General features: G+C 48.9%; 1 protein-coding gene across 8 annotated transcripts in view; it reads left to right on the forward strand.

The window, feature by feature from the left end:
• PTPRN2 (protein tyrosine phosphatase receptor type N2) overlaps positions 1-13,379 on the forward strand; it is a 669,120-nt gene that overhangs the window by 205,336 nt on the left and 450,405 nt on the right. For all 8 annotated transcript variants that reach the window (XR_014833401.1, XR_014833402.1, XM_021079161.2 and 5 more), the window contains one exon: positions 6,697-6,799. Coding sequence is in view for 6 of the 8 variants with exons in the window: in XM_021079161.2 (XP_020934820.2) it covers positions 6,697-6,799 (103 nt within the window). In the remaining 2 variants the exon portion in view is untranslated. The remainder of the gene's footprint in view (positions 1-6,696; positions 6,800-13,379) is intronic.

Raw genomic sequence — 13,379 nt, forward strand, 5'->3', positions numbered from 1 at the left:
TTCCCTGACGGCTCTCGCGGTTGCACGTCTTCGCGTGCAACGTGCCATCTGTGTGTCCCTGTCAACGAAATTCCTCTTCGGGTCTTCCGCGCATTTTCCAACTGGATTTTTTTTTAATGTTTAGTTTTGAGAGCTCTGTGTATATTCTCGAGACTGGTCACTTGGTGACTGTGTCGTTTGAACTATGTTCTTCGTCTTCGTACTTGTGTTTTTACTCTCTTAACGGGACCTTCAAACGGCAGAGGTCTTGTGTAGAGGTTACTTATCCAGTCGATGAGGTTACCCTCAATGCCTATATTTCAGAGAATTTTCACCTTGAGTAGGTGTTGAATTGATTGATTTATTTTGGATTAAACCAGCCTTGCATCCCTGGAATGAACCCCATGATGTACAATTATTTGCATCTATTTTATATGCTACTCTTATCTTACTGATTTTTATGTCCATGTTCATGTGGGGTATTGGTCTGCAGGTTTCTTTCTTTCTTTCTTTTTGGTCCTGTCTTTGTTTTTGCTATCAGGTTAATATTAGCTACATAATTCATTTGGAACTGTTGCCTCCTTTTCTCTTTTCTGGAAGGGATTGTGTAGAATCCATGTTAATTCTCCCTTAAATGTTTGGTAGAGTTATCCTGTGAAACTATCTAGTTCTGGAGATTTCTTTTTCGGGGGAGGTTTTTTTTTTTGTTTGTTTTTTTGTTTGTTTGTTTTCTTTTGTCTTTTTGCCATTTCTGGGGCTGCTCCCGTGGCAGATGGAGGTTCCCAGGCTAGGGGTCTAATTGGAGCTGCAGCCGCCAACCTATACCACAGCCACAGCAACTTGGGATCCGAGCTGCATCTGCCACCTACACCACAGCTCATGGCAACGCCGGATCCTTGACCCCCTGAGCAACGGGGGAGGTTTTAAATTCTGAATTAAACTTCCTCAGCAGTAATAGGGCTGTCCAATGATCTGTTTCATACTGGATGAGTTGTGTTCATATGTGTTTTCTGAGGAATGGGTCCAGTTCATTTCGTTGCTGTGTTCCTGTGTGGGTGAACCTGTCGGTTCCCTTATGAGGTCTGAGGCTCTGTGCTGAGAGCCTGTTTTATTGCTGGGTAATTTGTGACTCTTCTCTCCTTTGCGTTGTCAGTCGTGCTAGAGGTTTGCCAATTGTACCGATCTTTTCAGGGAACCGGATTTTGTTTTCACCGATTTCTCCATTGTGATGGTTGCTTCTCTTTGTTATTTCCTTCTGTCTCTTTGCTTTGGGTTTATTTTGCTCTCCTTTTTTTCTAGCTTCTTCATGTGGGAATCTAGATGATTTGAGACTTTTTCTCATGTAAGCATTTAGTGCTAAAAATTTCACTCAGTACAGTTTTAATGGTGCCTCCCCACCCCCCCCACACAACCCCCGCTGATTTTGCTGCTTTGTACTTTCACTCAGTTCCCTGTATTTTTTCCCTTGGGTTCTTTTTGACTCATGGATTATTTTGAAGTGTTTAATTTCCAAGTGTTTGGGAAAGTTTGTTGTTATATTTAATGTTATTGATTTCTAGTTTGATTCCAGTGTGATTGGCAAACATACTCGAAATGACTTTGATTTCTTTCATTTTGCTGAGTTTTATTTTAAATTCAGGGATGGGTCCATCTTCGTTGCACAAAGGTGCACATGTCCCGCAGGGTAATTGGGATGATGACGATGTAGACAATTTCGTCAGTTTCTGCTTCACATATGTGCAACTCTGGCGTTTGGCACGTGTACATTTGGGGTTGCTGTGTCTTCATGGTGGAATTACCCTTTTATCACTACATTATGCCTCTGTCCCTGGTAATTTTGTTTGTTCTGAAGACTAATTGATCTGCTATTCCTATAGCCACTGCTCCTTTCCTTTCATTAATGATATATCTTTTTGCATTCTTTTACTTTCACCTGAAAATTGCTTATAAATAGCATGTGGCTATGGCTGGGTCATGCATTTTTTTGGTCTATTTTTTTTTTCAGGGCTCTACCCATGGCATGTGGAGGTTCCCAGGCTAGGGATCAAATCGGAGCTATAGCTACACCACAGCCACAGCCCCAGCCACACAGGATCTGAGTCGTGTCTGCGACCTACACCACAGCTCACAGCAACGCCAGATCCTTAACCCACTGAGCAAGGCCAGGGATCAAATGTGCATCCTCATGGATGCTAGTCAGATTCGTTGCTGCTGAGCCATGATGGGAACTCCTGGGTCATGCATTTTTAATCCACTCAGTCATTGTCTGTCTTTGTTGGAAATTTAGCCTGTTTACATTTAATGTAATTATTGATTTCTTAAGGCTTCAACTCCTGTTTTATTTTTTTGTCTTCTATTTGTTCTATTTTTTCTCTGTATTCTCTTTAGATTATGTCAGTAATTTCCAGCAGATCCATTTTGATTTATCTATAGTGTTTCTGAGTGTAACTCTTGACAGCCTTTTTAGGGGTTGCAAGGGATAGTACATTATATATACAAAACTGTCACAATGTACTAGGGCTGTAATTTTACCATTTTGAGAAGAGGTATAGAAACCTTACCTCCATTTATGATTCTTCCTCCTTGTTTATTATAATTATTTTAAATATTTTCTCTACATATATTTATTTTTATTTTTTTAAAATATTTTCTCTACATATATTTAAAAGCACATCAAACAATGTAATCACTTTTGCTTCAACTGTTAAAGATAGTTTAGAAAACTCAGGAGAATGTTATTGTACTTTCTCACAGCTTTACTTTTTTTTTTTTTTTTGTCTTTTTTAGGGCTGCACCCACAGCATATGGAGGATCCCAGGCTAGGGGTCTAATCAGAGCTGTAGCACCTGGCCTATGCCAGAACCACAACAATGCAGTATCTGAGCTGCATCTGTGATCTACACCGCAGCTCACAGCAACGCCAGATCCTTAACCCACTGAGCGAGGCCAGGGATTGAACCTGCAACCTCATGGTTCCTAGTTGGATTCATTAACCACTGAGCTATGACGGGAGCTCCTCTTTTCTTTTCTTTTTTCTTTTTTCTTTTCTTTTTTTTTTTTTGACAGCTTTACTTTTCATGCTCTTTTTCCTTCTTGATATTCCAAGGTTTCTTCTTCTCCCATCGCTTTTCTATTGAGGGAAGTTTATTAGCAATTCTTTTAGGGTAGGTCTGCTGGTAAAACATGCTCTCATTTTCCTTTATCTGAGAATGTCTTCATTTCCCTGTCATTCCTGAACCATATTTTCACTGGGTATCTGGAGAGGTAGACTTTTAGAATTCTGGATTGACAGCTTTTTTCTTTCAGCACTTGAAAAATGTCATGTGATTTCATGCGGCCTCCATGGTTTCTGATGAGAACTCCTCTGTCGTTTGAACTATGTTCCCCTAGTAGGTGAGGTGTCATTTCTCTGGCTACTGTCAAGATCTTTTTCTTTGTATTTAGTCCTCAGAAGTTTAATTATCATGTGTCTTGGAGGAGATTTAGGTTTATCCCATTTGGGGTGGAACCTTTAGGTTTATGTCACTTGCCCCAACAGAGAAATTTGCAGCCATCGCTTTTTCGAGGGCCATTTCGGCTCTGCCTTCTTTCTCCTCCCCTTCTGGGTCTCTGATGACATGAATGTTAGATCTTTTATTATAGCCCCACAACCCAGAGGCTCTGTCCTTTTTTTTCATACCGTCTTCTCTCTGTTGCTGGAATTGGGTGGTTTCTGCTGTTCTTTCTTCCAGGTCACTGGCTCTTCTGCCTCCTCCACCCTTCTATTAAGTGCTTCCAGTGAGCTATTTATTTTGATCCTTGCATTTTTCAGTTATAATACTTTATCTTGGTTCATCTCGTATTAATTTCTTTGCTGAGGTTTCCTGTTTTTTCATTTGTTTCAAGAGTGTTGATGATTGTTCACTGAAGCCTTTTGATCAGGGCCGCCTTGCAGTCCTTGTCAGATAATGCTAGCACCTCCCTGGTATCAGCGTCATTGCTCCTGTTGTCTTTTCTTTCATTGGGTTTGATGTTTTCTTGGTCTTGGTAAGAGTGGTTTTCTGTGGAGACCTGGGCATCTTTGTATTTTATTATGAGAGTCTGGATTTCATTTAAACTCTATGCTTCAGCTGGCTTTTCCTGGCACTGCTCTGTGGGGTCAGGGGTGGGGCTCTGTTGCTGACACTTGATACAGTAGTCCAGGTTCTCTGCGGACCTGTGCTGACACCTGCAGGGAGGGTTCTGTCCCCACTGCTGGGGGGTCTCCACTGACACGAGGGGTGAGGAACCCCACTCTTTGCTCGGTTGCTCACGACATGGCAGGTCCCTCTGCCTCAGAGGGAGGGTGCCCAGGTTGCCTCTTGGCTTTGTTGGCACAGGTGGGGGTGGGGCACAGGTGGGGGTGGGGCGCCTTCTTCCATGGTGTCTGGTTGGATTGGTGCTGTGTTGTCCACAGTCTGTAAGTCACTTCCTTCCTGGCCCTCCTGCTAGAGAAGTGACCTTAGCTGGGGCCTTGTTGGCATCAAGCTGCTGATTCGGCTCTGGGTCTGAGATCACAGATGACGGGAAACCAGGGCCCAGCCCCCATTGTTTCTCGGGTCCCCAGGTCCCTGGCCCGCCTGTGTCTTCTCTCCCCCGCACAGCCTTCCACGCACACAGCTTCCGGGGACTGGCTGTACCTGGCAGGAAAGCAGGTCAAGTGTGTCTCCTCATCTTCCCAATGACCAGCCTCGAGCGAAGTTCAGGGTGGACGTGGAGCCCTGACCTCTGCCCACCTCTGCTTCCCCCATCCACGGGCCATTCCTCCTGCCCCCAGGAGAGCTTAGCAATCTGGGCGGGAGGTTGCCGTTGGGCTCGGGGATCGCGTCACAAGCGGACGACCTCTCCCAGGCGGCCACCTGCTGTGACCGAGGCTTCCTTACAGACCCCAGAGTCGGCACAGGGAAGACTTCTCTGCTCTCTAGATCCAAATATTATTGAAGTTCTGTTGTTTAAGTTTTTTTGTTTTTGCTTTTTAGGGCCGCACATGTGGCATAAGGAGATTCCCAGGCGAGGGGTCGAATCAGAGCTGCAGCTGCTGGCCTACACCACAGCCACACCAACACCAGATCCGAGCCACACCTGCGACCTACACCAAAGCTCACAGCAAGGCAGAATCCTTAACCCACTGAGTGAGGCCAGGGATCGAACCCACAACCTCCTGGTTCCTAGTTGGATTTGTTTCCACTGTGCCATGACAGGACCTCTGTGTTATTTAAGTTTTTAAAAATGAGTTTTTTTCATAGGAAGCTCCTTTGGCGTGCTTGGTGTTTTCTGTTTGCTGGTAGATCGTAACATTAAGACCGTCCTTTCGGGACTGGCGTGGTTTACGAGGCCCGTGGTCTGCGTCCACGGTGCTAGCTGTCATGTCAACTTTGCAGGTGCGCTTCCAGTTGAGAGCCCCTCTGAGAGTGGACCAATGACAGCCACTCCATTCCTGTGGGGCCTTTTTAGTTGCTTTTGGCAAACGGAACGACCTGGCTCATTATCGAGCACATGTAATCCCACAGGAAGGGTATCAGTGCCTGCGGGCTGGGCCTGCCCGTGGTGACCTCTCTCCAGACACCACTTCTCGAATTCAGCGGCTCGCCGGCTCCCGTAGGAGGCAGCCTGGGGGTGAATCTCCCAACAGCTTCCACTTTGGATAATGCCAGTGGGCCTTCGGAGATTTCCAATGGTTCCAACTGTTTGATTCTTGCCATGTGTAAATTTAAAAACGTCCGATTTGCATTTGAAAAGCGATTCAAGTGTGCTCGTGAAGGCGGCTGGTATGTAGGAGCTGGCCTTTTAACGCCCCCCAGGACGCGTGTCCACAGTGAGCTCTGGACCTTCTTGCACTCACGTGCGCGCACACACACACACACACAAGCACAGCATCCTGATTTGAAGATTTTGGTAGTGTGTTTTTGTGCGGGGCATAAAAATATATCTCTGTAATTACACGATATTTAGTGATTAGATAATTATGGATAATTGCATGGGGTAGTTCTAAGTACTAAAGTGTTACCATAAGATCTAAAATGTACAAATTGCATAATAATTATTCTTGGGAGTTATTTGGTAATGCGGAGCGTAATTATCATGTGATCTGCAGCGCATGTAATTAATGCATAATCACATGGCTTTTGCCTTCATAACTACTTCGCCCTTGTTACAAAGCTCTTTGTCATAACATTTGAGTATAAATATAATGTAATTGGCTCCCAGATACAGTACATTAAGCCCCATGATAATTGCTTTCACAGGAACAATACCCGTTATTTCCTTTCCACTGCGTGGCTCGTCAGCAGGACGGGGTTGGGAAGAACAGGTCTCCGGGATGTGGCGGCGAGCAGGCAGAGTGGCCCCGTGGGCGCTTTGGGCAGGAGTATCTTGGCTGTGTCCACACCTGTCCAGGTCCACGAGCTTCCCTCTTTCCCCTGGCTGGAGTCTCTTCTTACTGCAGTGTGGGGGTGCCCCCCTAAGTGGGGGTTCGCACCTAAGTAGGTGGGTTGCCTTGCCACGCCTGGCTCTTCCATGGAGCAAGGCACCCACACATTTCTGGTCCAGGAGCCTCAGAAAGCTGGGATTTCCCGGAGAAGACCTTGTAACAAACTGCAGGGAGAAGGGGTCTTGGCGGATTGACGGTATTGCGGCCAAACCCCTGGTTTCAGGAGACTGGACCTCGTGTTAATGCAGTGTGTGCGTCTCTCCCCGCAGGTCTCGCCTGGCAGGACGACCCCAGCCAGCAGGTGATGGCCCGGGAGCTTTCAAGCCTTCCCCAGACCTACCCGCGCCGGCCAGCAGCCTCCAGCGCAGCCAGGTAACGCGCGCCCCGACTCCTTGCTGGCCGCCAGCCCCCTCCCCCGTTTTGGCGGCACAGGTGCCTCCTCTTCCTGGGACAGGAGTTTGGGGGGTGGCATGTGTGTAGGGAGCAGGGGGCAGGCGCCCCTCCCCACGGTCCTGGCCCAGGGGAGTGACCCTCCTACGCGGCCATGCTCAGCCCAGAAGGGCTCCCCCACCTCTTCCCCAGACCCTCGGAAAGTCTGCGTTTTCAGGGCCTTGGTGGAAGGCAGAGTCAGGGATTCTCGTTTCCCAGGAAGAACTGATGTCGGCCTAGGTACAAAAAAGCAGGATGAAACCAGCGGGAAGCTCATTCCGTCCCATCCTCCTCGCATGTGAGGGGGTGTGCAAGCCCCGCCCACCTGTGCAGGGAGGAACCGCTGAGGAGCCGAGAACTCCCTCCAGGGACAGCGCGGCGAGCCCGCTGCGTCCGCCCAGCTGTCGGGCTGCTGCACACAACCGGGAAGGCCCTTCCCCCCAGGCTTCCTTGAAAAGGCCATTTCCCTCCAAAGTCTTGTGTCTGTCACCTTCGCGGAATCGCCTCCCTAAGAAGCTTTTCGGGTCCGCCCGTCGGCCCACGTCCATCCAGCAGAGGGCGCCGCCAAGCCCCGGCTCCTGTGGGGTCAGACCCGGAGCGGGGCGGGCGCGTTCACGCGGGGGCTCGCTCGCCCGCAGACCCTGGGGTCTCGCGATGGTGGGAGCTGTGGTCCTTTGTGCTCCGCCTGCAGAGTATTGAGCTTGACAGTGGGCCCCCGTGGTCTGCTTTTTTGTTTTTGTTTTTGTTTTTGTCTTTTTGCCATTTCTTGGGCCGCTTCCGGGGCATATGGAGGTTCCCAGGCTAGGGGTCCAATCGGAGCTGTAGACACCGGCCTACACCAGGGCCACAGCAACGCGGGATCCAAGCCGCGTCTGAACCTACACCACAGCTCATGGCAACACCAGATCCTTAACCCACGGAGGAAGGCCAGAGATCGAACCCGCAACCATGGTTCTTAGTCGGATCCCTTAACCTCTGGGCCACGATGGGAACTCCCCAGCCCCGTGGTCTGTTCTGTAAAGATAAAACAAGGCAAGAGCCCGGGTCAAGCACTCTTGACTTCCGTTCTCATCTCCCCGCTGGTCTGAGACACTTGGGTTCAGCACTGCCCCCTGCTCCGTGGTGAAAAGGTACTGAGCCTGGGGCGCCGTCCGGAATAACCTTGATTTTGCACCAAGGAGGTCAAAGAACAGGGCGTAGGAGAATGGGGAAAACGGAGCAGGAATAACTCCTTATGTGGTCTAGACAGGTGGCAACCGGGCAGAAAAACCAGACGCATCGAATGAACATTTCCAGGGAGAGCAGCCCTGAGAAATCAGACAAGCTGAGACATGTGGGTGGACAGATACTGAGGTCACCACATTCCCACCAGTATTAATATTGTCATTGTTTTAAAATGCCTGTTTGTTATGAAAAATAGTAACTTAGCTTTTAAAATTACTGGTGAGATTACAAGTTTAAAACACACAGATGCAGGAGTTCCTATGTGTTGCAGCAGATTAAGGATCTGGCATTTTCACTGCAGTGGCTCGGGTTGCTGCTGTGGTGCAGGTCGGATCCCTGGCCTTGGAAGCTCTGCATGCCATGGGCGCAGCTGCCAAAAAAAATTTACACCTATGTAGAGATTGGAATTTTCTATATGGATTTCCTGTATAAATAGTATTTTTTTTTTCTTTTTAGGGCCGCACCCGTGGCATATGGAAGTTCCCAGGCCTAGGGGTTGAATTGGAGCTGCAGCTGCCGGCCTACAACAGCCACAGCAACACCGGATCCAAGCTGTGTGTGACCTACACCACAGCTCACCACAACACCGGGTCCTTAACCCACTGAGTGAGGCCAGGGATAGAACCCGCATCCTCATGGGTCCTGGTCGGGTTCGTTAACCGCTGAGCCATGAAGGGAGCTCCTAAAAAGTATTTTTTGTGTTTTCCTGCTTTGTTTGTTTCTGTCCAGAATCTTTATTTGTAAGGCCGGTGACTCTTCACTGACTGTATTGAGTGGAAATAGTTTTCCAGCCTGAACCATGAAGGCGGGTACCATTGCTGATGGGAACACCGCGTGCTTAGGTGTTGGGGGCTGCATTTCTGGTTTCTTTCCTTGAGGACGTTGAAGCTCAGTCTAACAGCAGAGCCCTGTCTGGTGGGGGTGGGGGGGAGCTCCATGGTCTCTAGTTTCCTACGCCCCCTCCTGCTGCAGGCCCCTATTGGGGCCACTGAGCATCGGCCTGGAGGGTGGGATGGCTCACACCCACCGCTTGGCCAAGTTCACGGCCCTCGGCCCCAGGCTCTGAACTAGAACTCTCCCTCCACCGTTAGCATGTTGGTTCTCTTGGTCTTGCTGCATCTTTGCAGTCAGTTCCTTTATTAAACTTCCTGGGGACTCTGCCCGATGACCCAGCTGCAGGAACAGGAGTCATGACACCCACGCTTCTTCCTCGGCTCTGTCGGGGCCCTGGGGCCTCGGGATACACACGGCATAGCCTTCCTTCTTCTCAGACGCCTGTGGTGGAGCTTTCTTTAGCATTGAATCGTCGGCTGCTTGGTGTGTGTCCTGAGTGATCTTTCTTGGGAGGTAGAGCTCCCAGCACTTCCATTGTCTTCGGAGATTGTTGGTGAGACACGCTCTCATGTTTCGGTGTGTGAGTTTGGGGCACTGACGCGTTTGCGGGGAACTGCTATCCTTTTCATGGGAATCTCCACCTTCGCTAACTGGGTGCGATCCACAGTGTCGGGTCATAGTTTAAAAATCATTCACTGTAGTTATGACATATTTGCCGTTGATTTTTCTCTTTATCCTCTTAACACAAATTTGAAAAAGAATGATCTCTTGGATTTTCTTCTCTCTACCACCCTTAGATGTATCGTTTTTATATGAAAATTCTCGCGCTAACAGTTTTGTTCTGAGCTTTACTTATTCATTATGAAAAAGCAGCAAAAGCACTTAAGGCTGCAGATTCTCCTGTGAGCACCAGTGTGATGCCAGCGTGCTGATTTGCTTTGGTTCTGTAATTTTTTTTTTTCTTTTTGCCTTTTCTAGGGCCGCTCCCATGGCATATGGAGGTTCCCAGGCTAGGGGTCTAATCAGAGCCGTAGCCACTGGCCTACACCACAGCCACAGCAATGCGGGATCCGAGCTGCGTCTGCCACCTACACCACAGCTCACAGCAACACCAGATCCTCAACCCACTGAGCAAGGCCAGGGACCGAACCTGAAATCCCATGGTTCCTAGTCGGATCCGTGAACCGCTGTGCCACGACGGAAACTCCAATGTAACTGTAATTTTATATCCTTTATGAACAGTAAGTGTAGACTTTCATTTTTCACATTTATGTGTTCTTGTTTTTAGACTTTAATGTCAGGTTTACTGTATTTTAGTCAGAGCATGGTATGTTCAGTTTTTACTCTTTAAAAATTTGAGGTTTCTTTATAGTCTAATTTATCGCATACCTGTATTAATTTTTAATGGATATTTCAAAAAATATTGTATTCACTATTTACAGAGTGTAGGTTTATGTATAGTTTATAATTATATAAATTTATAATTACATGTAAATATGAATTATACTACTCAAAATCTAATTACCTTTATTTTGACTTGCTGGAACTTCTCAGACAAAACTGTGTTTCTGTAAATGTCTTTCTTCCATTGTTAGTATGCTTTCCTTTACACCCCCTGGGTCCCGACTCTCTGCCCAGGACCTCTCGGCAGTACGTCTTCACCACAGTCGTCACACCTGCTGCTGCTTTGTCTTTTTTTTCTTTCTTTCTTTTTTTTTTTTTTTTTTTTTGTCTTTTTGCCTTTTCTAGGGCCACTTCCACGGCATATGCAGATTCCCAGGCTAGGGGTCTAATTGGAGCCATAGCCACCAGCCTACGCCAGAGCCACAGCCACACCGGATCCGAGCTGCGTCTGCAACCTACACCACAGCTCACGGCCATGCCAGATCCTTAACCCACTGAACAAGGCCAGGGATCGAACCCGCAACTTCATGGTTCCTAGTCGGATTCATTAACCACTGCGCCACGACGGGAACTCCTTGCTTTTTCTTTTTTTGCTTTTTAGGATGTACTTGTAGCATAAGGAGGTTCCCAGACTAGGGTTCTTATCGGAGCTACAGCTGCTGGCCTACGCCACAGCCATGGCCACACCAGATCCTTAAGCCACTGAGCGAGGCCAGGGATTGAACCCACAACCTATGGTTCCTGGTCGGATTCATTTCCTCTGCGCCACGTCGGGAACTCCCTGCTGCTGCTTTTAAGAGGAGCCTTTGTTGGGTTTGATGCTTTTGGTCTTGATTCCACTTTTCTAAAATCAGAATTGCCTTTCCTGTGCTCTCTCTGTTTTGCTGCCTAATTAGTCCTTTAAAATCCGGCCCTTTGGACTCTTTTTGTTTTGCATTCAGCTTTTATGAACGATGTCCGGTGGCGCTTTTCCAGCCCCCCGAGGGCAGTGTGGTGCCCATGTTTGCACCGCCCCCGAGACCCCAATCGCTGTGCTTTCTTTCTGTCCCTCTGCGGGCCTGGCCGCTTTGCTGTCGTCCTCTAGTGTTTGTAACTCTGTTTTCTTACTGGTTCAGTTTGTGGCCATCACCTTCAGGCTTTCCTGAGAGCTTTTGAAGTGACAGGTCTGTGTCATTATTCGTGGAGGAATCCGTTGGGATCTCTCACCGCTTCCCAGCAGATCCCCTGACTGGTGTGTCTCTAGGGCCAGGCATATGCCCGGCACAGGCGGGCATCCAGCCAGGGCTGCACTGAGGAAGGAGGAAGAGAGCAAAGGGTCTCGTGACACTTTTGCATCGTTGCGTGGGTGGCTCCAGCGACATCCAGGCCTGTAAATTCTCTTTATGTGTGAGACAGAAAGGCCCGGAAGTGATCACTAAATGAGGTTGGGGTCGTTGAGAAACCGGGTGAGAAGCAGGTCACTGCGTGCTCTTGGCAGAGATTCTGTTTATACGTCGGAGTCTTTTTCTCCAGAAAATTGGGTGACAGCATAAAGCGGCCTGCGTAGTTGGAGCCTGAAGCCGGTGCAGGGAAGCAGGACAGGGACCCGCGGGACCCATGCATAGCGTCTCTTCGTCCCTCGAGGTCGAAGATGGGCACTAAGAGGTTTTGAGCTCCTCGAGGCCGGACGGCAGGGCGAAGGTCATCTGCAAGCTGAGTGCTGCCGTGGCCCAGCCCAGCGATGGCCACGCTCACGGTCAGGGTCACCGGCAGCGCGCTAGCCAGCAGGCAGGCGGGGAAGGAGAATGCGACAGTTTAAAGGCACGTTTTCAAGGAGGTTCTGTCTACGTTGCTTAACCATCAGTGAGGGAAACAGAGACCATCCAGAAAGGCCAACTGGCCTCCATCGGATTACACTCAGACAACACAGAACATGATGTTTCATTCATTAAAAATGGACAAGTTTGGAGTTCCCGTTGTGGCGCAGTGGTTAACAAATCCGACTAGGAACCATGAGGTTGCGGGTTCGGTCCCTGCCCTTGCTCAGTGGGTTAACGATCCGGCGTTGCTGTGCGCTGTGGTGTAGGTTGCAGACGCGGCTCAGATCCCGCGTTGCTGTGGCTCTGGTATAGGCCGGTGGCTACGGCTCCGATGAGACCCCTAGCCTGGGAACCTCCATATGCCGCGGGAGCAGCCCAAGAAATGGCAAAAAGACAAAAAAAAAAAAAAAAAAGGCCAAGGAAGTGCTAGCCACGATTTGAAATTCAAAGAACTGGACAGCTCCCTATAATTTATTTGCCTATTAAACCTGAGCCATCATAACTTGAAAAGGCATCAGAAATAAAAAACAGGACAGTTTGACCAACTGAGGTAAGATTTTCAGGAAGTCCCAGCTGTTGTGAACTGCAGATACTCAGCCCCCTAATACGAGGGGTCTGTTCTTGGAAATCAGACTCCCTACGGGAAAACACCTGCCGGGAGCCTGCTCTCTGCTCCCTTAGGAGTGTGGCATCCGTAACAAGGCGCTTCCACCTCACCCCCCACCCACACCGCCACCGCCGCCTCTCCCAAAGTGTGTCTGAATCACAGGAAACACACACCCAAGGCACCAGCTGGACACTCAAAGTGGATCGGGTTTATCAGCAAATGGGTCTTCATGTGCAGTCACAAAGCCTCACCCGGCACCTGCAAAGCACACACGCACAGACACACAGACACTTACGGACCCACACGAGACACAGTCACATTAACACGGATGCACATAAGGGCACACATGTACACACACACACACACACGTAGACACGTGGACACATACATAGATATACACACCGGATCAGACACGGCCACACACAGACGCATGCACATAAAGACACAGACACACAGAGACACGCAGACAGACCTGGACACTCAGACACAGAATTATGGACACACACGTGGATGCAGAGACACACACGTATACACACACATACGCAGGCACCCACGCAGATGTGCCAGCCTGGTGACGCCACCCTGTGGTCACTGCCGATGCCTCGTTACTCGGAAGGGAGGTCCTCCCGTTACAGAGCGTGGTCCTCACTGCTGC

This window comes from Sus scrofa, chromosome 18 (assembly GCF_054392235.1).
Source record: "Sus scrofa isolate SSC_HxYL_T2T_F1_AM1 chromosome 18, Sscrofa_HxYL_maternal_Yorkshire_Landrace_v2.0, whole genome shotgun sequence".
Classification (NCBI taxonomy): domain Eukaryota; kingdom Metazoa; phylum Chordata; class Mammalia; order Artiodactyla; family Suidae; genus Sus; species Sus scrofa.